This window comes from Gavialis gangeticus, unplaced genomic scaffold (assembly GCF_001723915.1).
Source record: "Gavialis gangeticus isolate Ggan-Ray unplaced genomic scaffold, GavGan_comp1, whole genome shotgun sequence".
Taxonomy (NCBI): domain Eukaryota; kingdom Metazoa; phylum Chordata; order Crocodylia; family Gavialidae; genus Gavialis; species Gavialis gangeticus.
This window is the reverse complement of record NW_017729032.1, coordinates 199,804,574-199,832,525: the sequence shown is the minus strand read 5'-3', so window position 1 is coordinate 199,832,525 and position 27,952 is coordinate 199,804,574. Positions and strand designations below refer to the sequence as shown.

General features: G+C 42.3%; 1 protein-coding gene across 2 annotated transcripts in view; it reads right to left on the bottom strand.

Moving 5' to 3' along the window:
- The window catches only part of TSPAN7 (tetraspanin 7), a 192,264-nt gene that overhangs the window by 150,575 nt on the left and 13,737 nt on the right, over nucleotides 1-27,952 (bottom strand). Inside the window, exon 1 of one of the 2 annotated variants that reach the window (XM_019525141.1) lies at nucleotides 10,407-10,560. The exons of the other annotated variant lie outside the window; for it this stretch is intronic. Coding sequence (XP_019380686.1) covers nucleotides 10,407-10,538 — 132 coding nt within the window. The 5' untranslated portion in view covers nucleotides 10,539-10,560. Of the gene's footprint in view, nucleotides 1-10,406; nucleotides 10,561-27,952 lie in introns of those variants that run through there. 2 annotated transcript variants of the gene reach the window in all.

The following is a 27,952-nucleotide window of genomic DNA, read 5'->3' as shown; positions in this document are numbered from 1 at the left end:
GTGCCCCTTGGAAATTACCTGCCTTCCCAAAGCTTTTAGGTGTTTCTGATATGTTGTCCAAGTTTCGATCCCATACAGCAGAGTAAAGACGGTGAAAGTCTGGTAAATGAGAAGTTTGGTTTGAGTCTCAATATCATGATCATCAAAGACATGATTTTGGAAATGTCCAAAGGCATCACTGGCAGATTTTATTCAGTGTTGACTATCGTCATCTTTGTTTACTTTTTGGCAAAGGCAACTACTCAGGAAGGGGAAATAGTCAATAATCCCAAGTCTGTCCTCTAATTGTAATATGTGGGGGACAATCTGATTGGTTTGGGGTAGGCTGGTAAAGTATCTTGGTTTTCATGAAGTTGACAGAGTATCCAAGCATTTCATATACTTCACAGGAGCAGGCAAGAGTGACCTGGAACTCTTCAAATGAGTGGGCACAACAACACAATCATCAGCATATTGAACATCAGAAACAGAGAGGTTTTTTTTATCTTGGATTTGGAATGTGACTGATGGATGCTAAACAGATTCCTGTCCATGAGATAATGGATGCTGACTCCAGCTAGAAGTCAGTCAGCAATGAAATACAGAATAGCTGTGATACATATGGAAAAGAACGTTAGTGCAATTGCACATCCTTCCTTGACTCCATTTTTAATGGTGAAGGGGTCCATTTCTGAGTCATTGCTTAAGATGATTCCTGTCATGTCATCATGAAGAAATCTGATGATGGTAACCAGATTTCATCAGGATCTATAGGGTCTCTCTGTTGATTGAAGCAGTGTCCTCAGTCAGGTCATGAAGGCCATGTAAAAATCTTGCAGTGTTGCTCATGGCACTTCCTGTGCAGCTGTCTAGCAACAAAGATCAGGTCTATTGTACCCCTGAGTGATCTAAACCACACTTGGACTTGGGTAGAATCTCTTCAATGAGGGGAATCAGTCTATTGAGGAAAATACAGGGGAAGATCTTCCCAGCTATGGACACAAGTGCAATACTACAGCAATATCTACAATTCAATTCATCTCCTTCCTTGAATATGGTTGATTCTGGCATTTCTCAAGTCACTGGGAATCTGTTCATGGCTACAGATATTTAAAATAAGAGCACACTGTTGGTGAGAATCTTTCCCCATCATGCTTACAAATATCAGCTGGTATTCCATTCACATGCTTTGATGTTATCTGCTCAATGGCTTTCAAGGCCTCTTGACAGTTTGGTGGATCTGCAAGGTAGTCCTTAATGAGGTGTTGTAAAATGTTTTTTATCAATGGTATTATCTTTCACATTAGAATCTTGGTTCAGAAGCTCTTGAAAGTGTTCCTTCCGATGTGCACTGATGACAGAGCTGTCTTTCAAGAGTGTTGTTCCATCCTTGGACTTCAGAAGAATGGCTACACATGCGCTTGGTCCATAGATTGCATTGGTTGTGCTAAAGAAACTATGCATATTGGGGCTTTCAGCGAACTTTTGGATCTGTTTTGTTTTTTCCTCCCACCACTGTTCCTTTGCTCTCAAATTTTTTTCTGGGTCTTGGACTTAATGTGGCAATAAGTGTCTTGCTTCTGTGTGGAGTTGCTGTCATTCTGCCACACTTTGAAGGCTTTTTTCTCTTGATGAGAACTTGAATTTCCCTATTATTCTCATCAAATCAGTCCTGACCTTTCTTTGTGGAATAGCATAAATCATCAGCCTGACAAAGGGTATTTGTATCTGAAAGCTTGCAAAGAAGAATTTTCCCAACTATTTGAGTTAGTCTAATAAAGGATACCAGATTTACCCAAAGAATCTTGTCTGCCTATGTCCTTAGACCAACACAGCTACAACCTGCATCCAATTCTGGGCTCCACACTTTAGAAAGGATGTGGAGAAGCTTGAAAGAGTCCAGAGGAGAACCATGTGCATGATTAGAGGTCAAGAGAACAGGCCTTATGAAGAGAGGCTGAGAGGCATGGGACTCTTCAGCCTGGAGAAGCGAAGGCTCAAGGGTGACTTGGTGGCTGCCTATAAGTATATAAGGGGTGTGCATCAGGAACTGGGAGAATGTCTGTTCACCAGGGCACCCCAAGAGAAGACAAAATCTAACAGTCACAAGTTGCTGGAAGACCATTTTAGACTGGACATAAGGAAAAACTTCTTTACCATCCAAGTGTCCAGAGTCTGAAATAGACTTCCCCCCCGAAATGGTGCAAGTACCTGCTCTGGATACCTTTAACAAACACTTGGATGCTTATCTTGCTGGGGTGATCTGACCCCACCTGACTTCCTGCCCCTTGGGCAGGGGGCTGGACCCAATGATTTTGCAAAGTCCCTTCCAGTCCTAATGTTTATGAAATCTATGAAACTAGCCAGAACTGTCTGTAGAGACCAAGGGTGTCTCAACAGACGGAGGAGGAAAAACAAACTGTGTAACAGATCTGAGGACTTAGAGTCACTTTCCCATTGAGAGAGAAATTAGTTACAAAGTCTTGTGGTATTTTCTCAACCTACCTTGGTAATTCTAGGCTTCAAAATCTTTGAAAGTGTCAACTAACTTGGCTACTGTCTGGTGTGACACATTTACAAAATGCACTGACTTGCCTTGAACAGAAGTGGCTAAAGCTACCTGTGGGGAACTGCATTTGCTGACTCCTCTTCCTACCATTAAAACAACAAACGAAGAGCGGTTGCCCAGAAACTACTCCCTTACCTCTCATGAATGGTCTCCATCTCTGGTTCCAGCTCATTGTCTGCCCTTTTCTCTTACCTATACTCTGCACATGTTACCTTGGAAAACAAATTATACTTAGCAAGAATTAGGAACCTTTAGACAAATACAGCTCACAGTCCCCAGATAAAAACTGGACAGGTTCAGGTGGATCTGTACATTCGTCTTCCTTTCCTTCATCTGCTCTCCTACACAAAAGAATCCCAAATACAATAGAGCCAATTTCTCTGCTCCCCTTCATCTAGACAAAAGAGCATGTGTATGCTACACAAGCCACTTAACAAGCAGCTGGGTGCAGCTGCGACAGCCAGTCTTCCTAGGGGTCCCTTGGGCTAAGACCCCTATGCAACCCTTTCAATGGGAAATTGCATATTAAGTACTCATATTATTAACTGATAATGTGCACTTCATTAACGCCTGTGCCTGAGGTGGTAAAATGGGATGAGGACAGAAAGCAGAACCCTGCAGTGATTTAAAAGAGCAAAAGAGGGACAGATGCATCCCAATTCACCTTTCAAATCCACACTTGTAACTGGATAAAATCCCCTGAACAGAAGAATGTTTCAGAATAAAGGAGGACGGTTCCCACTGTGAAAGGAAGAGGGGGAAAAAGCCTAATGCTCCTTGGACCATCTCAAGAACAAAGAAGTCTAAATAAAGAAAAAGTATTTCCTTTCCAGAAATGACAACTCTGATCATTTGTTTTTAAGGCATTATCACCATCAGAAAATTTCTGGGCCTTAGAAGTTGTCCCTCTCCCTGGTAACGATTCTCACATATTACAAAGATTACAGCCAACCACTGAGCATACAACACAATAAGTAACTGTAAATGTTGAATAGATTATCATGTATAGAACATATATAGTGTATAGTCCCTTTCAAAGCTCTGAATTTGTATAAGGTAAGTGGAGAAGTCAAAGGGGTTTCTGCTCTTTTAGATTATTCCACTTAAGTACTTGAAGACAAGGATGCTTCCTTACTATTCATATCAGTATGCCCCTATCAAGCTATACTACTGAAGTCCCACATAGCTTGGCAGTAAAATACAGAATGCTGCCTGTCTGAACACCCACAGGACTTGTGAACAACACAACTACCATGGTACTGCAGTTTCTACATCCCATCAATGGGCTTCAGAACCAAATGGTCACATGGGCCCTATCTCACTTGACCACCTTACAAATACAAAATATCTGTATCCAAACATTCAGTATTACTGCATCAGCCCTCCATTTTCCGATCACCCCACATTATGCATTTCTTGACCCTCTGAACAGCTTGCATGCCAGGCTTCTTTTGCAAATATCTAGTTGGTCTAATAAAAGATATCACTTCTGCCACAAATTTTGATTCCAGGCTTCCTTTTTAATATTAAACCAATTCCACTGTCATGAATTATTTCAATTAAATGGGAAAATATTCTTTATTTTCTGACACCAATAACTGTTATTTCCCTCTAAGAGAGGAAGGAGTAGAGGCCTCAGTACATTTTGGGGTGGTAGAAGTGCGTGGATCATGACTTTGGAAAAAACTGTCTATTTTAGGAGATGAAAGATTCCTAGATTGTATGGGGCTGGAAGGGACCTTGCACGATCATCTGGTCCAGCCCTCCTGCACTAGGCAGGAAAGACAACTGGGGTCAGGTGACCCCAGCCAGGTGACCATCCAGTCTCCTCTTGAAGATTTCCAGGGTAGGTGGCTGTACCACCTCTGGAGGGAGTTTATTCTACAGTCTGGACACCCCGACTATGAAGAAGTTTTTCCTAGTGTTAAGCCTGGAACAGTCTTCCAGGAGTTTGTGGCCATTACTCCTGGTTTTCCCCAAGGGTGCCCTCGTGAACAGTTGTTCGCTGAGCCCTTGATGTATTCCCCTGATGTACTGGTAAGCTGCTACCAAGTCCCCTCTCACTGGGGATGTCATGAAGTAATATTTAAACTGAATAGGAAAACAAAATGTGAATCATGTTTTAAACATCAAGAGGAAAAAAGTATTTATTACCTCTAATTTCATCTTGTCATTGTTTTAGGGGAAAAAACCCTAAAATATTAGTGTGGGAAAAATTATTTGTCTAATGAAAAGCCATAAGAATGCATTCATTATTCTCTAGAGAGGTCAATCATTGCTATTCACAACATTACACTTCAAGTTCCTCAAAAGCAAAACCTTCATTTGCATGCACTATGATGCAGAGCCCTTCTAATACAAACAGAGCCCAATATATGGACGAAGTACACTGCAAGAATCGAGTATTCTCTCAGTTCTTCATTAGCACTGCAAAGCAGAATTGCATATGACCACCTCCTGAAACATGACTGTAGTTACTGCTCAGTTATCCACCCCTTTTAGAACTATTGCCTCAGCATCTATTTTACTACTGATTCCCTTCACACAGCAAACTCTAGCCAGTAACTCACAGGCACCTAGGGATTGTGATGCTCTGCTTTTTGGCTAGCAGCATCACCCTCTCCCTACTTTCATGGGTAAGAAGCAATTTTAAACATCAGTCTTCCCTTCAAACCTAACTACCTGATATATTGAGAAGCTCCATGGTAAAAGTATTACCTATCTTAATATTATGAGACTGGTTTCCCAGCCTCAGACTGTCATGTGAAATCAAATCAAGGAAGAGACTTTTATCTCTCTTCAGAAGGGAAAAATGGAGCCTCTGTGGATTAAGAAAAATAGTTCCATGCTGTTAACGAAGTGCATTCAAACTAATGTTTTTGTGGGGGTTTTTACCTTCCTTTTCTTTAAAACAAAAGGAAGCAAAAAAATAAACAATGACAACAACAAAAAACTACTTTTGGCCAGTCCTGTCTGTAGTTTAATATTCCACCTGACTTTCACTGGTGGGGGCTGGATGAGATACGAAAAATAACTTTCAACATGTATTTGAAACTAGAATGGAAAACAGCTAAATTTCAAACCAAGTTGGTAAAGAAAAATGTTGTGTTTCTTTCTTTCTTTCAAGGCTCCACCATGAAGTGGCGAAGGCTCCATCTAAAACCAATTTAGATGGAAGCAATAGGCAGAGCCAACCGCACCCTGTCATGCACCAACAGGGGCATCACTAACAGGTCCAGAGAGGTCTTGCTCCCCCACTATGCAGCGCTGGTCAGGCTGCAGCTGGAGTCCTGTGTCCAGTTCTGGGCGCCGCACTTCAAGAAGGACGTGGAGAACCTGGAGAGGGTCCAGAGGAGGGCCACTCGTATGGTTGAGGGCCTCCGTGGCCAGCTGTATTAGGAGAGGCTGAGGGACCTGAATCTCTTCAGTCTCCACAAGAGGAGACTGAGGGGGGATCTTGTGGCTGCCTACAACCTTATCAGGGGCCACCAGCAGGGACTCGGGGAAAGTCTGTTCACCAGGGCCCCCCTTGGAGTCACCAGTAACAATGGCCACAAGCTGAGGGAGGATAGGTTTAGGTTGGATATTAGGAAGAACTACTTCACGGTAAGGGTGGCCAGAGCCTGGAATAGGCTTCCCAGAGAGGTGGTGCTCTCACCTTCCCTGGAAATCTTCAAGAGGAGACTGGATAGGCATCTGGCCGGGGTCTTATGACCCATGCCATCCCCAGTGCTCCTTCCTGCCCATGGCAGGGGGTCGGACTAGATGATCTGTCTAGGTCCCTTCCCACTCATTGATTCTATGATTCACTTAGATCATCTTTTGTCCTGAAACAGTGCTGTACCTTCAAGTTCAATACAAAAGCAAGCCCTTCCTAGTACATCTGCAATAAGAATACAGACATACCAGATAACTGCATGGAACAATCTCAATCTCAAGGTCAGGGCTTCTTTTAAGAATCAATTCATCTGGAAAGTGATGAGCTTTCTTCTATCGATGGCAACCTTAGAGTCCAAGAATCTTTGCTACCTACAGAAATATAGGGATGTCGTGATGAAAGGGAAGGAGCTCCCTTTGATGAGAATCACAGTGACTACTGAAATATTAATGAAACTCTTTATATACCAGAGTCTAAAAAAGACTTTGAATAATGCATTACAAGCAACAATACATCATCACTGACTTTTTATGCCAGAGGCAGCTGACGTTTTTAAAATAGACAATTTTATTGGTTTGGGAGGGAAGATAGAGGGGGATTTTTTTTTTTGGTGGGGGGAATTATCCCTCAAATGTTTCATCATTTGTGGGACAAAGCAAATAAACACACAATGTTATAATGCCAAATGAACAGTTCACCCAGAAGGAAACTTATCGGTAGAAAGAAGCAATGCATATCAGCAAGTAAATAGCAGCTCCACACAATTCTCAGGCATTTCAAGAAGCTCTGCCCCTCACAGTTTCCAGAAAAGCAGCCTCAAGCCACCCTGTAAAAAAGCATATTCCTGCAATGGCCTAATTATTTCCTCCTGCAGACAAAAAAAATGTGGTATTCCAACTCCACCCCATCCCCAGGCTAATATTCTGAAAATCATATTTAAAAATATAATTATAGTGATCTTGGATTTGTAGTGCAAAAAAGGAGAGAAATATGAGGAAATGGGATTATGTAGGAACATAGTGGGCACATCTACACAAGATGCTTTACCGTGCAGTTGACTAATTGCATAGTAAAGCATCACCATCTACACAAGCAGACACTTAGTGTGCAATTAGTCAACTGTACAGTTAATTTGCTACCTGAAAATGTAGGTAGCAAATTAACCATGCCATAGTTACTGCACAGTAGCCCACATAGATGGCCAACCAGGAGCAAATTTATTCCTGGCCAGCCCAAGCAGGAAGAGACTGGAGAACAATCCCATCCCCTGGGAGCTGCTTGCTGCCAAGGCAGCTCGAACAGGCAGCAATCACTGAGCCTGGGCTGGGAGCTGCCTGCTGCCAGGGCAGGGGGACATTGCCTGGCCAGGCTTCACTCTCAGAGCCCGCCCTGGCAGCAGGCAGCTGCCAACTTAGGAAGTCATGTCCCTCTAATTGTGGAGCTGGGGCCAGGAGCTCCCTGTACAAAGAGAGTTCCCCATCTGGACCAGAGCTGGCTGGGACCTGCCCCAGAATAGGACAGTTTCCAGCCAACCCTGGGCTTCATGGGGAAGTCTGAACATGCAACCCAGAGCTGATTGGGAACTGTCCTGTTTTGGGGGGACAGCTAGCAGGAAAGTCCCGCTAGACACAGGGCTTGTCCTCATGTGTAAGAGACGGGAGAGCTCTGCAGCAGCAGCCATCTCCCAGCCCTTGCAAATCAGGACCTCTCCCAATGTGTACAGGGCCAGGAGACAGCTGTTGCTGCAGCCAGCAGAGCTCTCCTGGACCTGTGCTCCCTGCCAGCCCCTGAGCTAGCCCCCAGGGGCAGCCTGGAGCTCCCCCTGGCTGCTGCAGAGGCAGAATAGGACAAGAACGGCCTGTATCAGGCTGCTCCCATTGGGGAAACGTGTAGACATGCTCCCCAGCAGGCTTACCATGCAGAATTTTTACTGTGCAGTAAGCCTACTTTGAATTAATAGCACATGTAGACACATCCAATGAAAACTAAAATGAAAATATCTGAATCCAGTAAGTGAGCAGGATCATTAATCAGAAATTCTGGGGCCTTCCCTCTGGGGATTATATAAAACCCCTAACCCCTCCCCCCCCCCGCCAACTCAGACACATACAGTCTAAGTGGCAGCATATTAAACAACAACCTTAGTTTCAACTGCTAAACAGCTTGGTATGTTTTTACTTTAAGTATTTGTACATACAAATGGCAACATGAGTCACTTTCCCAGTGACTGACAAGCAAAGATGTTGCTATAATTGGTTTTGTAACAAGTCAGCCAGAAGGTGACATAAGTATATCCAATTCAAGATGTTTTCGTGTATATTCAATACATGCTCCTTTCTCATGGTTCAGTCAGAACATAAATAAATTATTAATAATATCACCAAATAATATCCCCAGCTGTCCAAAAGCAGCAGCTGAAATGGGGTTCTCCTTTACTGAATACTGCATGCATGAACACATGCACACACACACACACACACACACACACACACACACACACACACACACACACACACACACACACACACACACACACACACACACACACACACACACACACACACACACACAAAGGAGGGCTCAGCCCCTGGACAGAAGAGTTCACACTCCAACAAAGACAACCACAAATAGGTGGGGAAAAGTAATATATCACAGAAATGAAGTGATCAGAGTAATAACAGATGTATTCCTAGTTAGCCCCATTTCTTCTGCCAACCCCCTATTATATTTTTTACTAGGTGAGATAAACTGTAAGGGCAGGAAGAGCTGAAGAAATCAAAGCAAGGGAGTAAAGAAAAAGGAAGGAAGGCAAAAGAGATAAATGAGAGGAATCAGTGTAAAAGGCTTTTCCCCAACCTGTTCCAAGGGTTGCTTCTTCCTCTGGCAGGCCCTGCTTTGTTTTTCCTGGCCTATGTAGCTCTATGAGGGGGAGGCAGGCAGGGAAACTGGATCCTTCTGCCTCCTTTCCTGGATAAGGTTCAGGGGGACAGCTAGATCTTCACCTATCAGCTGACATTGAAGAACGCCTTAATGTTTCTAGGAGATAGCTCAACCTTATGGATGTCCTCCTCAGTTTCCCCAGCCCCTAAGATACTTGGGTCCAGTATCCTGCAAGGAGCAGTTTGAGGCAACACAAGGTACAGGGAGACTGCAGATGTTTTGTATGAATTATTCTGGTCCTAGCGTGCATATGTTTAAAAATTTAAAACCTGTCCAAAAGAAAGAGATAATAAATTTGTGGCAGAACATGCCCCTCTCCCCACACAAGTCAGATAAAAAAAAAGGGGGGTAGAAGATAATATCATATGCCACAGGGCCACTCTGGGGTTATTTCTTTTTAAATGAACTTAGTCTGCAAGTATTGGAGAAGCCATTTTTTCACCATTAAGCATACAAGTGGCTTCCCCTTCACCAAAACATTTCTATGTAATATCTATGCAAGATAGTGGAATGTTAACATGCTAAGAAGATACTACTCTTTTAAAGGAGACCACTTGATGATCAGAGCCATGAAAGCTTTTTCCTGCATAATGGCTAAAGTTTTATTCTAACACCCATGCTAGTTCTAGTGTACCATCCTAGTATGAATCAGGATCCACTGTACCTAGTTAACATTCTTGCAGAATGCCACCAATAGCAAGTCTACAAAATGGTTATTTTCCACACGCTTTTTACTATTTCTCCCTTCCTCCATCCCTCCCTTTCTTCTTTTTCATACTATGTAGCCCATTTTCCAGTTAAGTGCTGAATGCAGTCGGATCAACGGCATTCCAAGGAAACTGATTAAGTTAAAAAAATTCTGTGCAAGACATTTAGGACGACAAAGCCTTTCAGACTGCATTCTGGACATGTCACACAGCTGCTATCCAATCGCAGGTCTGCAGGAGGATAGTCTCTCATACTTAACATTTGAAGTATGCTTATAAAATTATAAAAGCATTACAAATCCAGGATACAGCTGGTGCAAATTGAATTTAGCATGGTAGTCAGCATTTGCATGAATCTCCTTCCTCACTGCCTGCCCCACCCCACTCTGTTTAAATCTCAGAGCACAACACAATTCCCACTAGTCCCTGGAAAGCAGACTGCCATTCTGCCAGTCATTTAGAGCTTCTTGATGCTCTGTCCTGAAACAAGTAAGGTCTATATATATGTATCCGTACACAATACATTAGTAACATTCAGGAGCCCAATTCTCACCATAGAAGCTGAAACGCTCTGAAACTCAGAATGTAAGACAGCCCCAAAGGAGCAAATTGCGTACAAGTTGCTTTCTCTGCAGCGCCTATGGAGAGGACATACCACCCAACAGAATGAAAGGAAATTTCTCATTAGCCAACACAATCACAGTGGAAGTGAGGCAAATCACTGAATATTTGGCTGCATATAACCAGTGGGTCCCTGTCCCCTGCAGGGCAAAAATAGGAAGCTAATTAGGTCAAAGGGTAACATGCTAGTACAAATGCAGTCACCCTGACAGCCTTTCTTATTTCATTATTCAGAGAGTCAATGCTTCCTACTTGTGTTTTATCAAGCAATTCTACTCTACAAATTTCCCTCTGATCCCCTATTCTTGCCAATGCTCCTTGCCTGTTCTCAGCAATGAAAATCCAGTGTCTTTGCTACAGAAGTATTACCAGGTACTTCAAGAACAAAAGGGTATCTGTGGCTTAGATAAAAGGATATTTCTTAGCAATAAGTGACATAATAAGAGTCTCAAAACAAGTAATGCTTGAGGTTTTCTCCAGGAAAACAACTTATTGTATCACCATAGATAAAACGACCTGAGGGACAAAAATTCTTTCCATTTTTCTAAATGAATAATCTTTTCATATTGTTTGCAGGAATGCAAAACTTAATGGGTTGTGCTGTTTTTATTGTGCATCTTAACTCCTTTTTGCCCCTCAAAGTTGTATGGTATTAAAATTTTATATTAATTCATATTTAAATCCCCAGCCTTTCTGTGTTCAAGTTCCAATGCTCATTAACAATTCCAGTGACATCCAAGTAGCACATATCTGAAATTGCAGGTCAATTAAGTACTCACTATGTAGATTTTGTTTTAAGTAGTCATATACAAATTTTACTCTCTTGGAATTATCCCACGGTTTTATTGCCAGCTTCGACGTCAGATTAGAAAAGCAATTTCTGGATCTCTCTGTCAGGTAAAAAAATTTGTGGACCACTCTAATAAGCCTTGCCGCTGGGTAAGAGAAAAGATCAATCTTATGCTGTTGAAGTAGAACATTAAAACTCTTTCAGCCTGCAGTGAACTTCTTCAACAGCTCCCCAATGTACACTTCCCTTGCACTTCCTTGTTAAACAGACCCAGCATCCATTCTGAACAAGAGAACTGCCCTCCAATTCTGATTTATCTGAAAGGCTGGCCTATGAATAGTGAAAAATTGTTATGAAAGGACTCCCTTTCAAGTCTCCCTTCCAGCCACACTTTACAGCTGAAAAAAGCAGCAGCCCAGGATATTTTATTTATATATTTTAATAAACAAATAAGTTGATAAATTTAGGAATTTGTATTTGGTTTACAATTCTAACCTTCACTACCCAATGGAAGAATGTGGTAATATAGAGCATGTACCATATACAGCAGGGGTGGCCAATTTGTGGCGCACACTGCCTCCCATGTAATGGTCAGCTTATGCATGTGGCATGCTGAGCAGTTCAGGAAGGAGACAAGCAACACAGTAACAGACAGCTCAGGAGGCAAAAAGCAGAGCAGCAAATTGGGCCTGGAGTACATGGCAGGAAGCAGAGCAGCAGATGAGGCAGAGGAAGGAAATCAGAGTAGCAGTCAGGGAGGATGCCCAGCTAATTTGTGCTACATCTGCTAAAAAAGGTGGTTTCCCACTGATATAAGGTATCAGGACTAATATCCTTCATTGGGTGAGAGAGTTCTTTGCTTACTGAAGATCTATAAATGAATTTCTTCTCAAGAACAGAACTGGAAAGAGGATGGGGGGAGGGAGGAGAAAAAGCAGTGGTTGCTCCATTGAACAGCCTAGGTTAGAACACGTGTAGAGCCACCATCTCCCTGCCCATCCCTCCAGAAGAGCAGGCACTGGTAAGTCCTCAGCTGCCTCCAGGAAAGTAAGCAAGCTAAAAGAAAGCAGAGAGCCTGCAGTCACCATCAGGGATATGGGCAGTTTATAACTTCACATATATTCAAGGATGACTGGGAGAGGGACAGAGGTAAATACCACCTCTTTCCTTTTCTCAAAAAACAAATACAACTCCAGTCTTAACTTCACCTCTACAAACTGAACCCCTCAATGAAAAAGAAAAAGGTGAGAAAAAGGAGAGCAATTTAATTCTGCTGCTCTGAAACATCTTGCAGGATTTAACTCTTGCATCCCAGCTCCCAAGTGTCAGAGAGAGAGAGAGAGAGGGAGAGAGAACAAGAGCGAGCATATCTGTACAACCTCAGGACCACATTAGGGAACACTGTGTAGAGACACCTAGCAAGTCTCCTCTACATGCACTACACCCTTCACAAAATGGGTGCATGCCAACAAGCATGCACAAGAAAGAGTACAGGCAGCACTACTCAATGGCACCAATCTTACAGCTGTCTCAAGGTATATTGCATTTGGAGCTCTTGAAGCATTTGGGGCACAGACAAAAGTGACCATTTTTACCCAATCTGGCCACAGAAAGCAGTCTATAGCTGTGACCAAACACAAGGGCACAGCTGCAGACTGCTTCATAAAGGTCAATCAGGCTAAAAATCGATGAAGACATTTCAAAACATGTCTTCTGTAACTGCCTGCCTTCCAGCCTCAGAGCTGTTTTCAAAATTAGAGCTGGGAAGGAAGCAGAGGGAGTTTGGTTTTGGGTTTTTTCAGGCTCCACTGGATGGTGGTACAGATGTACTGGAGCTCCCCTGAGATGGAGGGGCTCCAATTTGCCCACCCCACCCTTCAGTGCCAACTGAGAAATCCCTAGAATGACCTCCCTCTGCTCCCTTTCCCCATCCTATTCCATAAACAGCATGGGCTGGCAGAGAGGAAGGGCCACTGCTAGGGGAAACCAGCTGCAGGCGGACAGCCAGCAGCTAGATTCCCCTCCCCACTGGAACCAACAGCGAGCTTCTGTTTGGTCCAAGGGATCTCTGCAACTCAAATCACTTCCTGCAAAGTGTTCTGAGTTGCAGCAAGGAGCTGCACTTCTGTCTGCGCCTGTGGTTCCTGAAGAACAGAACTTTCATACCAAAGCAGAGCAACAGTTCATCAATCCAGGCTTGACAGTGACCAATACGAAGATTTCTAGAGCAAGGCAACTACCTTTTACCGCACTCCCTCCCCACAACCTCCTCCCCACCCAAAAAGGCAATTTATTTCCAACAACTCACGTTTGTCCCCTTACGTGTAAGCCTGAAAATTCCTTCCAAAGCTACATGTACCTACCCTCTGTATACCATTTTTTTGATACTTTATTAACTCTGGATGTCTGATTATCCAAATAAGCATCCACTCCTTTTCTCACTCCTGTTGAGATGGTCTGAATAATATCTGGCAGTTAAAAAAGAGATATGAAAAAGTGTATCCACAGTCTACATTTTTGTGGCTATGTGCCCTTGGGGACTTTCTGGTCAATTTCAGGCAAGATGCAAGCAAAGGTCCCCCGAAGAACAGTTAGCCAATCAAATCAAGATTAATTATTTTTCAATGTCTCAATAAGGCAACTTCATCAAACTGTGAACTAAATGTAACCTTAGATGAGTTCCTCTTCAAACTGACTGGAAGTGATGAGAATCTTGGAAGATGATAGCTTCAAATATATAGAAGTTACAAACCAGGGAATTTCCATTCTCTGAAGATATCACCAGTCCAGGGCTCTCCTTTCTAAAGTGCATGTAGATGGAGATGTTATGCATGAGAGTACAATCATAAGTTATACAGCAGGCAGCAAGAATGAGGATAATATCAATAGTGTATATGCACCAATATTTCACTTCAATAGACTTCAGGAAGCATTAAAATAAATTAGAAGTTAAAAAACCTTGGCTAACTTAAATGAAGAACATCTAATGTTCTATCTTTCCTATGTCACAAATGGTTCTGCAGAACTGAGAGGATGGGGAGGGATTCTTCTTCTAATTGTTAAATCCAAAGCAAGGAGCTTTGGAAACATATTGAACAAGGACCAAGAATTTGCTTTGTAAATGTCTGGAAGGCAGGCAGCAGAGGCCATCCTGTTTCAGACCAAATGAGTCTTGACATGACCTTCCAGCTTCAGGACAGCTAGGTCACAGCAAGAGGATATGCATTCAGACAGCTATTTAGATATGATCCTCTTAGTGACAGCACTGCCCAGGTAACAGGTGTCATATGACCCCAAGCAGAACCCCACATTTAGTGTATGGTAATATTCTTACTAGGACAGGAGGGGCTTGGGAAGAACCTTGGCAGAACAATGGGCTCATTACAGTGGATTTTTAAAATCACCTTGAGAAGGAAACTCCAAGAATTCACAGCACAATTTTATCATTGCAAAGCACAGTGGAAGGTGATCAGGTCACTAAAAGCTGAAAGACACTCATTCTGTAAACTGAATCTATCACAACAAAAATAACCTTCTGTTTAAGATAGCTGACCTCCTAGGTACTTAATGGCTCCAAGACCTTTCAGTTTCAAGTCAACTTAACATCAGATGACATGGGGGAACTGAAAAGGAGCATCTCAAAAGCTTCCAGTGCCAAATTAAGAGGCAGGTGCACTGTTTTATGTTAATCTCATTCTTGATGGGCCAATACAGCTTCCAAAATAACCAATGTGTAGTTTGGCTTTATGTTTGAGCCCAAACATGTAAAACTAATAGTCAAGCAGTGGTCTGGGTTGGCTTTTCTTTCCCATATACCCTCTGCCATGGGGTGGTAAAAAAAATCTAATTTGGGGCAGGAAATGTTTTCAGCTGATCAATCAATTCCAACTAGTTGTGGAAGGAGACAGCTTTTTCTACAAATGCAACATCTGTTCAGTTGGAAAAATTCTTCTTAGCAAGCTTTTGGGCACAAACACCCCTCATCAGTCTGAAGAAAGCTTGCTAAAAATATTTTCCAACTATTTGAGTTGGTCTAATAAAAGATATTGAATTTACCCAAATAACCTTGTCTACTTATGTCCTTAGACCAACACAGCTATGACCTACACCCCTGAAACACATGTTCAGTGTCATGGGTAGATAACAGCTAAGAAATCCACCTACAGAGCTCTCAGGCAGGGAAAAATCTGAACCATTATCTTCAATCCAGAGATCACCTGTAAATGCTTACCTAGTCCTGCCCACTAAGGCCTTGCCTTCACTACAAAAAATAATAAGTATTTTAAACACATAACATCATCATATCAGACAGCAAGTTGCAATTTTAACATGCTTTAACTACTTGAGGTAGAGGTACTCTGAGACTGCAAAGGGCAGAAGGTAGAGCAGGGTGACACTTGAGAGACTAACTAGTTCAGAAGCAAGAGCTTTCATAGGCAACAACCTACTTTTTGAGCTGCTACCATCTAACAAAGAAGGTTGCTGCCTACAAAAGTTCATGCCCCTCAGAATCAGCTAGTCTCTCAGGTGTCACCCTGACCTACCTTCTGCCCAACTTCAAACCAACGTGGTCTACCCTCCTGAGATAGTGAAGGCTCACTTTGACCAACTATAATTTGCCACCTTTGCATTAAGATGTTCAGCCAGTACATGCTAAAAAGTATGTTTTTCCTGGCACAGACATGGTCTGATCCCACTGTTCTGGAGCATAAAGCCTTAAGAAACCAAAGTGGTGCCTGCTTCCTGGCAAGGAGGCTAGGGCCATGAATAACACCATGTGCAGAATTCCATCTTTAACAGAAGTCTATTACCTGGCACGATAGATCTGCTTTCCCTTCATCCCATCATAAAATCTAAGCACTTCAACCTTAGCAAGGGAAAGAAGTGATCTGAAACGTTCATGACTAATGCTTCTATTTTTCCTTTTTCAGCTTTGCATTAATTGAAACATTTTAAAGTTGTCATGTGGTGTAACATAAATGGAAGCAAGATTACATAACAGAATTGGCTGTTCCATTCTATATAGTTACTTTGTCACACAGTACTTTGATTACAGGATGCTGCAAACCGGAAAAAACGCAAATACAGCATTTTTAACCAAGAAGGGGTATAATTTTAATACTATTGATACAGCTCAACATAAACCACAGATAAAACCAGCATACTTTTATTTTTAAGAGGTATGTTGAGACTTGGACCAAAGAATGCTAAGAAGCATATTTCTAAATAATATTTCTGAACTCTTATGTCGGTCATGTTTCTTGCTGGGAAACATTCTTCCATAGACAAAAAACACTTTCTAGGTAACACTGGCTCTGCCCTTATGTTCCTCACTGTCCTTACTAGTCTGGACCATCTGTTATTATTTAGCAAGGAAGCAAGCAGCCTTGACTGGATATCAGACTAATACTACTTATATGAAGCAGGGAAATAACCGCTAGCAAAAACCACTGAAAGGTTTTGCCTGTACTAGGAATACTGGAACCCATACTTCTCCCAATAGTTAGGGTGAAGACCAAAATTTAAACCATGTCCAACATGGCAAGTGATTTACTACAGTGGTCACCAACCAGTGGATTGAGATCCACCAGCAGATCTTAGAGCCTCTTCCAGTAGATCTTGGAGCGTCTTGGAGTCGATCTGACGCTGATGTGGGGGACTGAGTGCCCAAGTGCATGCACACACATGCCCCAGCCCAGCAGGTCACTCCATGGGGGAGGGAAGGGGTGGGAGCTAGATTGAGGCTCCCCGCAGTGAAGGACAGTGCTGCAGAGGCAGGAGCAGGGGTAAATTGTGTGGGACCTACCTGCTGGGGAGGTGTGCCACCAAATAATTTTTTCTCCCTCTGCCTCGATCTGCCCCCCCGCCCCTTTTCTCCCCACAGACTTACCTGCTGGGCAGAGGAAGGGGGGGGGGGGGGCAGCAGCGTACGGTAGATCTTGAGCTGATTTTAAATGCCAAAGGTAATCTCCTACTTAAAAAGATTGCAGACCACTGATTTACTGATATATGGACCATGCTACATTCTGGCCTATATTACTACACTCTACTATCAATGGAACTGCACCAGTGGGAAATGGGGGTGAAAGAGTATTTGGGTTTATCTGGGTATTTCCTTTCTTTGAGTAAGAAGTTTAAAAAATGTGAGGGAGCAAATGACCTCTTAAAAAACTGACCAAAGGTCCTGCTGTATCGTTTCCATTTTTTCCACTGCTCCCCAGAACCATGCAATAGATGGGATGGAGAGAGTACCGGTGATATTGTTTTACGCTTTTCTGTCTGAAGAGTAAAACATAAACCAGTCTGCTCTCAAGGCCTGATTAACCTAGGATCAGACATTCCTTTATCTCCAACATCCTCTGGAAGTTCACCTATTACAAACCGAAGCAATTCAAAATGGATTCCAGAATAAAGGAATTGTATACGCATTGAACTGCATAGGAAATAGAATTTAGTCTATGAGTTGGTGCATTCTTAACTACCATGTCAAACCAGTGACATATAAGCTTGAGTGGGAGCATAAGAGTATCCAGGCAAAAAGAACAAGGCAACTATACCACTGTCAGCATGGTCAAGACAAGACTGTACCAATCCTACCACATTAAATGCTTCCTCTGATCAATCACTTATTCTAAACTCTTCCTCCAACAACTTATTCCAGTCCTAAAAATTCACGAAGTATGGCCTTAGGAAGCTCCCCCTGCTCCTTACAGCACTGTCCAGACTGAACCCCAGCAGCATATGTTAATATTTATCACTGTAAGTGTAGGTTTTCTGATCTACTGTCTCCAGTCAAATGAGTTTTCCAATTAAGTTCTGCATGATACTCAACGTCACCTTTCTAACTCTTTCATCCAAATACGTGGCGATATTCTACCTCTACCTTCCACACCTGCATTAAGTTCAGTGTTCACTCAGCCATGTGTTCAGTAGAAGGTGTGGGCTATCATGATATTCAGAATTTGACTACTACTTAGGTGACTAGCAATAAGTGTGATCATCATGACAATTTATCAAAAAAGCTATGGTCTAAACTCTGAAAGTATTTCTACTCTGCTGTTTTTAGGTTTCTTTGTTTTAGAGTTCATTTGGTCTAAACCAGACACTCACACCTATATAAGGAGCAACATTATTTCAAAAAGTGATTTTAACTTTTTGGGGTTTCTTCAATCAGAAGTGGAATCTTCACAACAAAAAACCTTTAGGTCAGTGCTTCCCAAACTCTTCCTCAGCATGATCCCACTTTTAGCTCCATTTCCTCAGCATGGTCCCTCAGTCCCAATCAACAGCCCCCAACCCCTGTGACTCTATCTGCTGATGTTGGGACCCCATTTGGGGTCGCAACCCACAGTTTGGGAACCACTGTTTTAGATCATCTTGCTGAATAACAGCATATGGCTGATACAGAGATTTAGGTGCACCCAGCAATATGAAAATCTATAGACAGAGGCTAACATGTCTTTCAGTTTCTATAAAGTAAGGATGTACTCCCTCCTTATCAGCCATGAGCGATAGTCTGACACCTAGAGAAGGGGGTTTGGCAGTCAAGGCTCTCAGTCCCACTTCTAATTCTGCCAGGAACTACTGAGACCTCAGAATAAGTCACAATCTCCCTGCCTCAGCTTAATGTGGAGTTGAACACAGAAATAACTAAATACACAGCATGTGAATCTTGACGTAATACGACTCAGTAAGTTAAGAAAGAGCCCAATAACACTAAGAACAAAAGAAGCTTACACTTCAGTGGTTATTGCATCTGCTAATTTGGCTAACCAAAAAGTAACCACCCTTCTATATTTTAAATGGACAACACTCCCATCCCTATCACCTAAAAAAATCCCTGAAGATGAGTGTGAAAATCCAAGTTTTTGCTTCTAAATTTATAGTTTATATTTCTGTACATTGAGGCCAATTAATCCTTGCTGAAATAGAAGAGAAAAACAGAAAAAAATATATATCCCTCGAAAGCCATTTAACAAGGTAACAAAGTCCCACTTGAAATAAAACTGGAGGTGTTACCATTCACTATGATTTTAAAAATCAAGATTAAAATATATCTGGATTCTGCAAAATGATGGGAACTATGCAACAGATATTATTTTGGGTAGTAAGCAGAAAAAAGCAAAGCAAAGCAGAAATGGGAAGATTCTGAGCAAGCATCCCAGAGGTATGTTTTCTTTCTATCAAACCTGAAGATCATAAAACAAACAAGATCCCTTAATTATATATACATGCAGATCTGAATACAAGATTTAAGGAAAACATCAATTAACTACAGAAGACTCTCTCCTTCATGTTATGGGTACCTAACAATGAGAAGAAGCCAGATAGAAGGAACAGAATGAATGGTTGTAGGTTAACTGTTTCAGCTAACCTTAACCCACCACCTACCTATATTTATCATCAATCTCAGTTGGTTTGCCCTTCTGCAAACAATTTCACATGTGTGTACTTTTACTCACTGATATCATATAAATACCTATTACAGAGTGTATGTTCTGTCAGAAAGCATACACACACTGGTGCCCAAATTCAAGGCTGGGTGCACAAATCGACCTAATGACAAAAAGGAGCTCAATACTACAACAAGAAAGGGTCAACCATGCTTAATTCCCACTGAAGATGTTGCTAGCATTTTCATACTGTTAATGGCTTCAATGTTAGCGTTTGAGAAAAGATTTAATGCTAGATTTTATAATTCTGCTCCACTGCAGTGGTTCCTGGTAAATGCCTTTTACATTTAAAGTCTGCCATCTTATATATTATACGCTCAGCATGGAGGAGGGAAAAAAGGGGGTCACAATGAAATCTTGCATAAAAGTTGAAGGTTAAACAATCTGCTTAAATTAAAAGACCAAACTGTGTAACTAATCATGCTTGTACTACACGTTGGAGCATTTCTGGATTAAATTGTTCCAAGAAGCAACTCAGTTCTTTCCTTTAAAATTTTATATTCTGCCAGGGATGGGACTTAGTCCTTTTTGTGCCTTGATTCCTTTTGGCAATTTGACAGGAATGAGTAAAGGGGAAGGAAACATTTTAAACCTGATACTTATCTTAAAAAATAGCCATGGAGCACTGTTCTCAGGTTTCTTTGAGCCAAGCAACGCCATTTATTTTGCTTTTTCCTTAAAGAGGCATAACATTTTAATATTAGAAGCATATAAAAATTGCAACATGTTCCACAAAAATACGTATAATTTTAGTTTCCCTTTGAACCATTTCACAAGCTTGAAATTTGGTCTTCCCATAAAGCTTTATCAAAGTGGCTGTTTCCCACTTCAGAATATTTAGGAAGAGTAAAAAAAACTAGTCTTTGCTTCCAAACAGCAAAAAACAGGTTTATTTTTGTGCCTGGTTTTGTTTCCAGTTTTTTGGTGTTTTTTTTTTTAATTCAGTTCCTGGAAGAAGCATTCATTTATTAACACCCTCAGTTTGTGCAACACATTGTGTGGAGCCTGTCATTTGTCAGAAAGGTGAACACAGTATGAGATCTTGCTGAATGCTGCTGCAGTACTGGCCTCCCTGCCTACAGTATCCCCAAAGCTGACCCAGCAGGCACTCTCATACAGCAAGTGGTCTGATAACCAATCTACATATTGTGATGTCAACTGTCTCACATACCTCCCTAAGTCAACAAGTGAGAATCAATCATGGTAAACAGAGCAATGATTCTTTTTTGCCAGCTTGCCATTAAGCAAAATGACAAAGGGTAGCTGGGATGGAATCTAGACCAGGCTAAAAGAACAAGGATTAGTAGCATCACTCTGTAAAGAGAGATCAAAAGAGGTTACAGGACTTGCATGTACAACTGCGTGCATATATTTTCACCATGTGCAACATTATCCTACCCTATCAACAGCAGAGTTATGCATAAACAACCACTTATCTTGCATACTGCACAGAAAGACCCTGAAGATACCCTGCAAAGTCATGGCCTTAACGCCTTAAGAAAAGGACTGTCCTTGGCTGGTGGGATCAAGACAGCAAAAATGAATAGTAAATAAAGAATCTCTCTCTAACCTCCCCTCCATGCTGCTCATTCATTTTTTAATATTTTTTGTCTACAAGTTTCCCTCGATTTATGCTGTACATGCATTCCCGGAGAACAGCACATAAATTCACATAAAGCAGAGGTGGGCAAAATGCAGCCCGTGGGCCAGACGGGGCCGCCAGACCATTCTATCCAGCCTGCAGGGCCCCTAAAAAATTTAGGAAATTGATATTTCTCTGCCCCAGGCTGCCTGTCATGCGGCCCTCGATGGCTTGCCAAAACTCAGTAAGGGGCCCTCCACCCAAAATAATTGCCCACCCCTGGCATAAAGCAAACCCACTTTACAATGCAACAAATAGGGATAGGTTCCCATGGTGGTGAGGGAGGGAGAGAAGGAGGCTTGGACTAGGGAAGGGGTGCCACTCCTGGGGCTGCACAAGGCAGCAAAGCAGAGGGAACAGAGCAGCACTCAACCCAGCCTCGGCTGCAATGGCCCCGAGAGTGGCTGGCACCAGCAGCTTGCAGCCGCTGGGCTGCACCGTGCTCCGCCTGTCCCCACTCACCTCTGCTCCTGGGCTGCACTGTGCCCTGGTACAGGCAGTTGGTGTTGGCTGCTCACCACAGCATGGCACAGCCCAGGAGCTGGGGTGAGCCCAGGTGTGGGGGGGCAGGCAGAACACAGTGCAGCCCAGCAGCTACAGGCAGGTGGCACCAGCTGCTCTTGGGGCTGCTGTGGCTGGGGCTGGGGTGAGTGGGGCCATGGCCCTCCCCCCACAGACTTACCTGCTTGGGTGGCGAGGCATCTATGCTGACTGCATAAGACTGAATATACCTTGCATATAATGAATTATGGGTCTAAATATGCTCATTGCATAAGAGCGAATTTGCATATAAAGAACCCGCATAAATTGACGGAAACCTGTATATAATAAGGATGTGAATGGTTAAATGATTGTTTAACCAATAAACCCCGTGATAACTGGTTACAGCTTACTGGTTATGGTTTAGCATAGGGCAGGGCACAGTTTGACAGGGAAGGGACACTGCACAGTGCCCCAACAGGAACCAGAAGGTAGCAGGGCAGGCAGGAGGGAGGGAGGAGTCATGAGCGGTGGGGAGGGAACTAGTACCAATAGCTAGAATCCACAGACCCCAATGTAGCAGCTTGCAGCCTCCCCAGTGCGTGCCACGAGCAACCCAGGCTCCAGGCAAGCCCCAGCTGCCTGTCATGAAGCCCACTGCTAAGGCACCCGTCCCTGTCCCCATCCCCAGCCACGTGCAGCACCTTCTGTCAATCATCAGGCTTGGAGTTGGGGGGCACAGGGGACCGAAGGAGCAACCCTCTATCATGCTCTGGCTGGACAGCTTACCTCTGAGTTGACTATGTAGCTCTCAGTCAGGGGGCCAGCAAGACCCCTTTCTCAGCATGTTTTTTCTAGTGCAGTAAATTTTTAGTGCTGACACTGAGCAGCTGCCCATGCCCCGTGATTTCTGTGTTTAATTAATTCTGATCATTTTAATTGGCATTTCAGCATATGAAGGCAGAGGGTTCTTTATTGACATTTCAATTTTCAATTCTTGCTTGTTTTTAAAAAGAGAACAAAGTTACATGCACTTAAATAATGTTAGCATTTAACTGGTTCTCATTAGGCTTTGAATATTAAGTGCCACCGAAGTGAAGGGTATACAGGGATGTTGAGTTCCCACCTTTTCTTCTCTTACTCCTTTCCTGGAAATACTGTTCTACAGTTCTAACATTTTCTATCGTTTCTATACTACCATATCATTGCAACTATAAAAAGCGTGTTTGGTTGTGTTTATTTGGTTGGTTTGTTTTTGGGAAAGGCATTTAAAAAAAAAAAAGTTAGACCAGGCAGATTATTATGGAATAGTGTGCGGGGGGGGAGCATGGTGTGCCCCTCTGAAATTGCAAGATCTGTGTGTTTTTTCTGACTGTATCTAAAATTTGTTCTTACCCTCACTGTTAAAGTAGCTTATAGGATTTGGCTCTGTGTTTTTCAGTAAAGTATTTATAAATGCCCTTGTGTAAAGTGTTCTAACCTGAAAAGCACCAACCCCAGGGCCTTGTTAGAACAGAATTTGAAAAAACCTAGTTAACTTAACACCTGCTTTCATCCATACATCATAGTTTAAACAAGGTGCGGGCTGTCCTGTAGAACAGAGTGAATGACAACACTGAGAGGGGCTTAAAGAGGCTTGATAAAAATCATCATATATTACCCAGCAGACTTTTTTTTATCATTTGTTTATAAATTTTATTTCCCAACAAACTAAAGAGAAAAACTTCTGTGCCACATTTAATCCATTTCAACGTAACTGTATTTCTAAAAGTGAAGTTAAAAAATCTCATCTACCCATACTTTTTTCTTTATAGTGAGTAAAACAACTACTTTTGTGGAGTTTTTTGGAACCTAAAAACTGGCTTAAAGAAAGTTTCGTTAAGTTTGTTTTCAGGCAGAGACCCATCAAAGAAAGAGCTGCCCAAAGAATAAATGTTAAAAAAAAAACTACTGATGTGTGAAATTAGGGAGGTAAGTGGAAACTTTTAAAGTGTTAACTACAGTACAGTGTTTTGACAGGTCCCTGCTATAGTACACTAGAAATTGTTTTATAAAGGGGCAGTTGTTCTTGTAACCTGCTGCAGGACTTTTTTTTCTTATCCATAATATTTTTGTTCTATTCTGGGACCTAGAAAACACAGATTCTTGAAGTCCTATTTCTACTTTCTCTCCTAGGTATCAAGGGTATCTATTTGCATTCACCTCACAGAACCGTTTAAGAATTGTGTGGTTGTAAAGTCACATAGATGGGATCATACAAGTCAACTTTCCAGTTTTAAGCAGATAATAGCTTCCTCCATATGCTTTCCATCATTCTTCACTTATTGACTGAAGTTTGGAGTATCTCATGTTATCATGGTTTCTTTGGACAGCTTCCTGTGATTCAAAAATGTATTGATTAAGCACATCACCTCAATATTCAGATGCTGTCTTATAAAGGCTTTTAAAAACTGCTCAAACTAATACCTTTTTTAGGAGGTATCTTCTCTAACATGATCAAAAACCAAACCCAAGAAAACTACCCAGAGAATGGCATACAAACGCATTTTGCTTGGCACACAAGCCTCAGGGAGGATGATGGGAAGGGGGCCAGGGACGTGCTGTCACAAGGGATCAGGCCTCTTGCATCTCCCCCGCCATTCACCCCGGCACACCAACATCTTACAAGTCGAAGTTGCAGGTGCTTTTGGCACTCTGCCCAAACATGTTGATGACCCCTGCGCTATAAAGCCTACCCTCTCCTCGGGTATATCGACAAAGACATTAACAAGATGCAACTTAAACCTTCTCCCCAGGCTTGGCTAGGAAATCCTCTTGCCATGCTCCTGAGACAGTATTCCATATCCCTTCTTCTACAAAGTGACCTGTAGGTAGCACTGTGCAGGATAACAAGCCACCAGTTTCAGCCAGTCAGTAGAAGCTATTTAGCCCTCACCAAACACAAGCAATACCTCGCACATAAAAATCAAACACAGTTCTTTCTTTAAATGTAATACAATTCAATCTGGCATTTTTAAGGATTTAAAAAACTGTTCCAAGACTTATGAAAAAGAAATTTAGAAAATATCTCTCAGTACTCTACAAGGAGATTACAATCAAATTCATATTAATAGCATCATTTGTATTCTTCTGTTATAGTTTCTATAAACCTTCCCAGCACTCAAAAAGAAATAGCTCAGCTATGAAATAATTGTACCGTGGCAAAACATGGGCATGCTGGGCTCCTTTCTTTAATTCAGAATCCTTTGGCTGAGAGATAAATTCAACTACTTCCTTTTTGTAACCCCAAACCTGCTATAAAAAACACCACAGAATCAGCCATAAGTCCATCACTGTTAAATCAAAAGGTTAAAAAGAAAGAGAGGTCTATCCTGTGGATATACACAGGGCCTCCCTTTACTTGTCTGAGATATTCTGATACTACAGTAATCTGCTCCATAGAAAATGGCTGTGATGAAATTAAAATCACACTGCAGTGTTCTCACTGATTTCCACCATCACGTACAGCCTCCTGTGTGGTCTTTTGGTTTGTTCCAATAATGTGCAAGCATCCAAGCCTGCAACCCATTGAAATCAATGGGTGTTTTAACGTCAACTCCACAAATGCAGAAGGTTCCAAGGCTTCAATGTTGCTATGAGCTCTGTGTTGGTAGCCCCGTGCATCCACACAGAAACTCACTCGTGGCAAATGGGTATCTGCAAGATTGAAGGTGCAATTTGTACAACCATATTTGCCCAAATCACCGCTCTGCTGACACACTCATAAAATTCCAAGTCATCAAAGGTCAGGTGCATTTTTCAAAGTTAAAGACATAAAGCCTGAGGTTAGGCTGCAACCACAGAAAAAACAAGAATAAAATCTAGAGAGAGATAGAAAAGACTTAACAGTATTAGGTAATCAATCCAGCTCACCTACCTCCCTGCCAGTCACAAAGGCTATGATTCTGCAGACACTTGAGAGCAGCCTCATAGCCTTCAATAGGACTAACTGTGCACAAGTGAAGGATTAGGGCTGCATTCATGAAATACTGTAGCTTTGCACAGAATAAAGGGAAGAGTTATAAAATCTAACATCCTTGGAAAAATTATTTAAGAGATGTAAAATTTCAATAGATATTTAACCCCTGATCCTTCTCTGCCTTTGGGGTAGTGGGAAGAACTTTATGGGCAACCAACAAACTTTCATTTAAATAAAAGAAGCAACTAATTCCAGTTTGAAACCTGAATAACCCACAGAACATTGTGTCCTAATATATTCAGGAATCTAATCTTACGTCTCTCTCAGGATCCTGCGGCTGAAAGTATGCAGAGCTGCTGTCCTCCACCCTTTATCACTGAAGAGTTCTAGAGTTTAGAGTAGGGATGCATATTTTGGACAGTTTTTTCTCCATTTCTATTGTTCTTATATGGATGAAAACAGGCAGTGTCAAGCAGACACATTCTCTTTTAAACGGAAATAAGGAGGAGGCTGTGATTTGGCACCTGAGGTTTTTAGGGTTGTTTGTTCTTAAGTTTTACTGATGGTCCTTAAAACTCATAAACAAATTTAATACAAATTTATATTATACAAAATTAAAACAGACAATCAACTTTACACCCCCCTGGTTTGTTTATTTAATCATTCTTCCTCTTTCCTCAACAAATGAAGCCAAAGATATTACCGTAGTTCCAAGCAAAAAAAAAAAAGAGTCAAGGAGAAGACGGTTTCCTGGTTGAAAAAGAAGAGACTTGGCATATTTTATCATAGAATTTGTCCTTGTATTCTTTACAGGATGCACACAGATCCTGCTATTGCTGTGAGCAGCAATGAATGTTAAACAGCAGAAGCATCAGCTAAACATTTAACTGCACACCCAGTGGACCGCCATTCAGTCCTTCAAAAAGCCAAAAGGTTGTTTCACAATTCTTGCTCAACTATGTCTCCAGATTCTTCCCAAGGATTAATAAAAACCCTTAAAGAGAATGGGCTGGAAATGTTATCCATCCCCTAAAGCCATATGCCCCTCAAAAAAGTCACTCCCCCAAACTGGTCCAATTCTGGATTGTCCAGCTTTAGGAAAAGGGATATTTGCCATTCATAATAAGATGATCCATGAGGCAACAGATGCAGGGAATCAGAGTCATAGCAAGATATTTTAGAGCCTGAGGCAGAGGTGGAGAGGAAATGAGTGGGGGTTGAATTATGCTGACCATCAGAGATGGGGGAGAGGGAGGGAGGCAGAGGGATGGGGAGCAGAATCTTACCTGCCCCTGAGTTTAAGCTGCTACAGCTGAGGGAAAGGCTCACTGCACATTGGTGCAGCAGTCTAGCCAACATAGACTCCACAAGGCCACTCCTGGTGCCCCATTCCCTCCCCCCTCCCCTATCCCCAAATACAATTCTGGGCGTAGGGATGCACCTCTCACAGCAAAGCCCTGTGGGAAGGGTGCATTGCATTCACCTCAGTCACCCCCTTCCTGCCCCCCAGATACACAAAAGCTAGGGACAGAAGTTACACAAACTGGTATAAGCAATCATAAACCAGTTTAGCTCTGTAACACAACAGAAGTTCAGTGCACATAAACTGCTTTCAAAATGGCTAAAACTGGTTTAAGATAAACCTGGATGGATGTAGTATCAGACTTAACTGATTTAGGTTAAATAGGTTTATTGAACTTCTGTTCCAGATCCCCTCCAGATTCAAGTTAACTCACAGTCCCCCAGCATTGCAGGAGGCTTTGTATCTTCCCCACAAACCCCCATCTCAGGGTGGGCGGGCTTACCTTTCCCAAGTTGTCTGCTCTAGCATCCCCTGGCTTCTGGCCCAGGCCGCTGCAGGCATGTGGCTGCACTTCCAAAATCAAAAGTGAATGTCTGTTCACTTGCTTATTGGTTCAATCTGCACAGCTTAGACTAACCTGCAAAGATTGACTCAATTCAGCCTTGGGGATTTTGACTGTCTGTACTTAGCCCAGTGGACATGGGGCAGCACCTGCCCAGCTCCTATGTCCAGGCTGCCTCTGCTGTGGGGGGGGCCCCCAAAGACCTCCTTCAAGTCAGCACCCAGGGCTGGTGTCCGACTTGCCCTGACTTAGTTACACTACAACACGGAATACACTATAAAGTAATAATC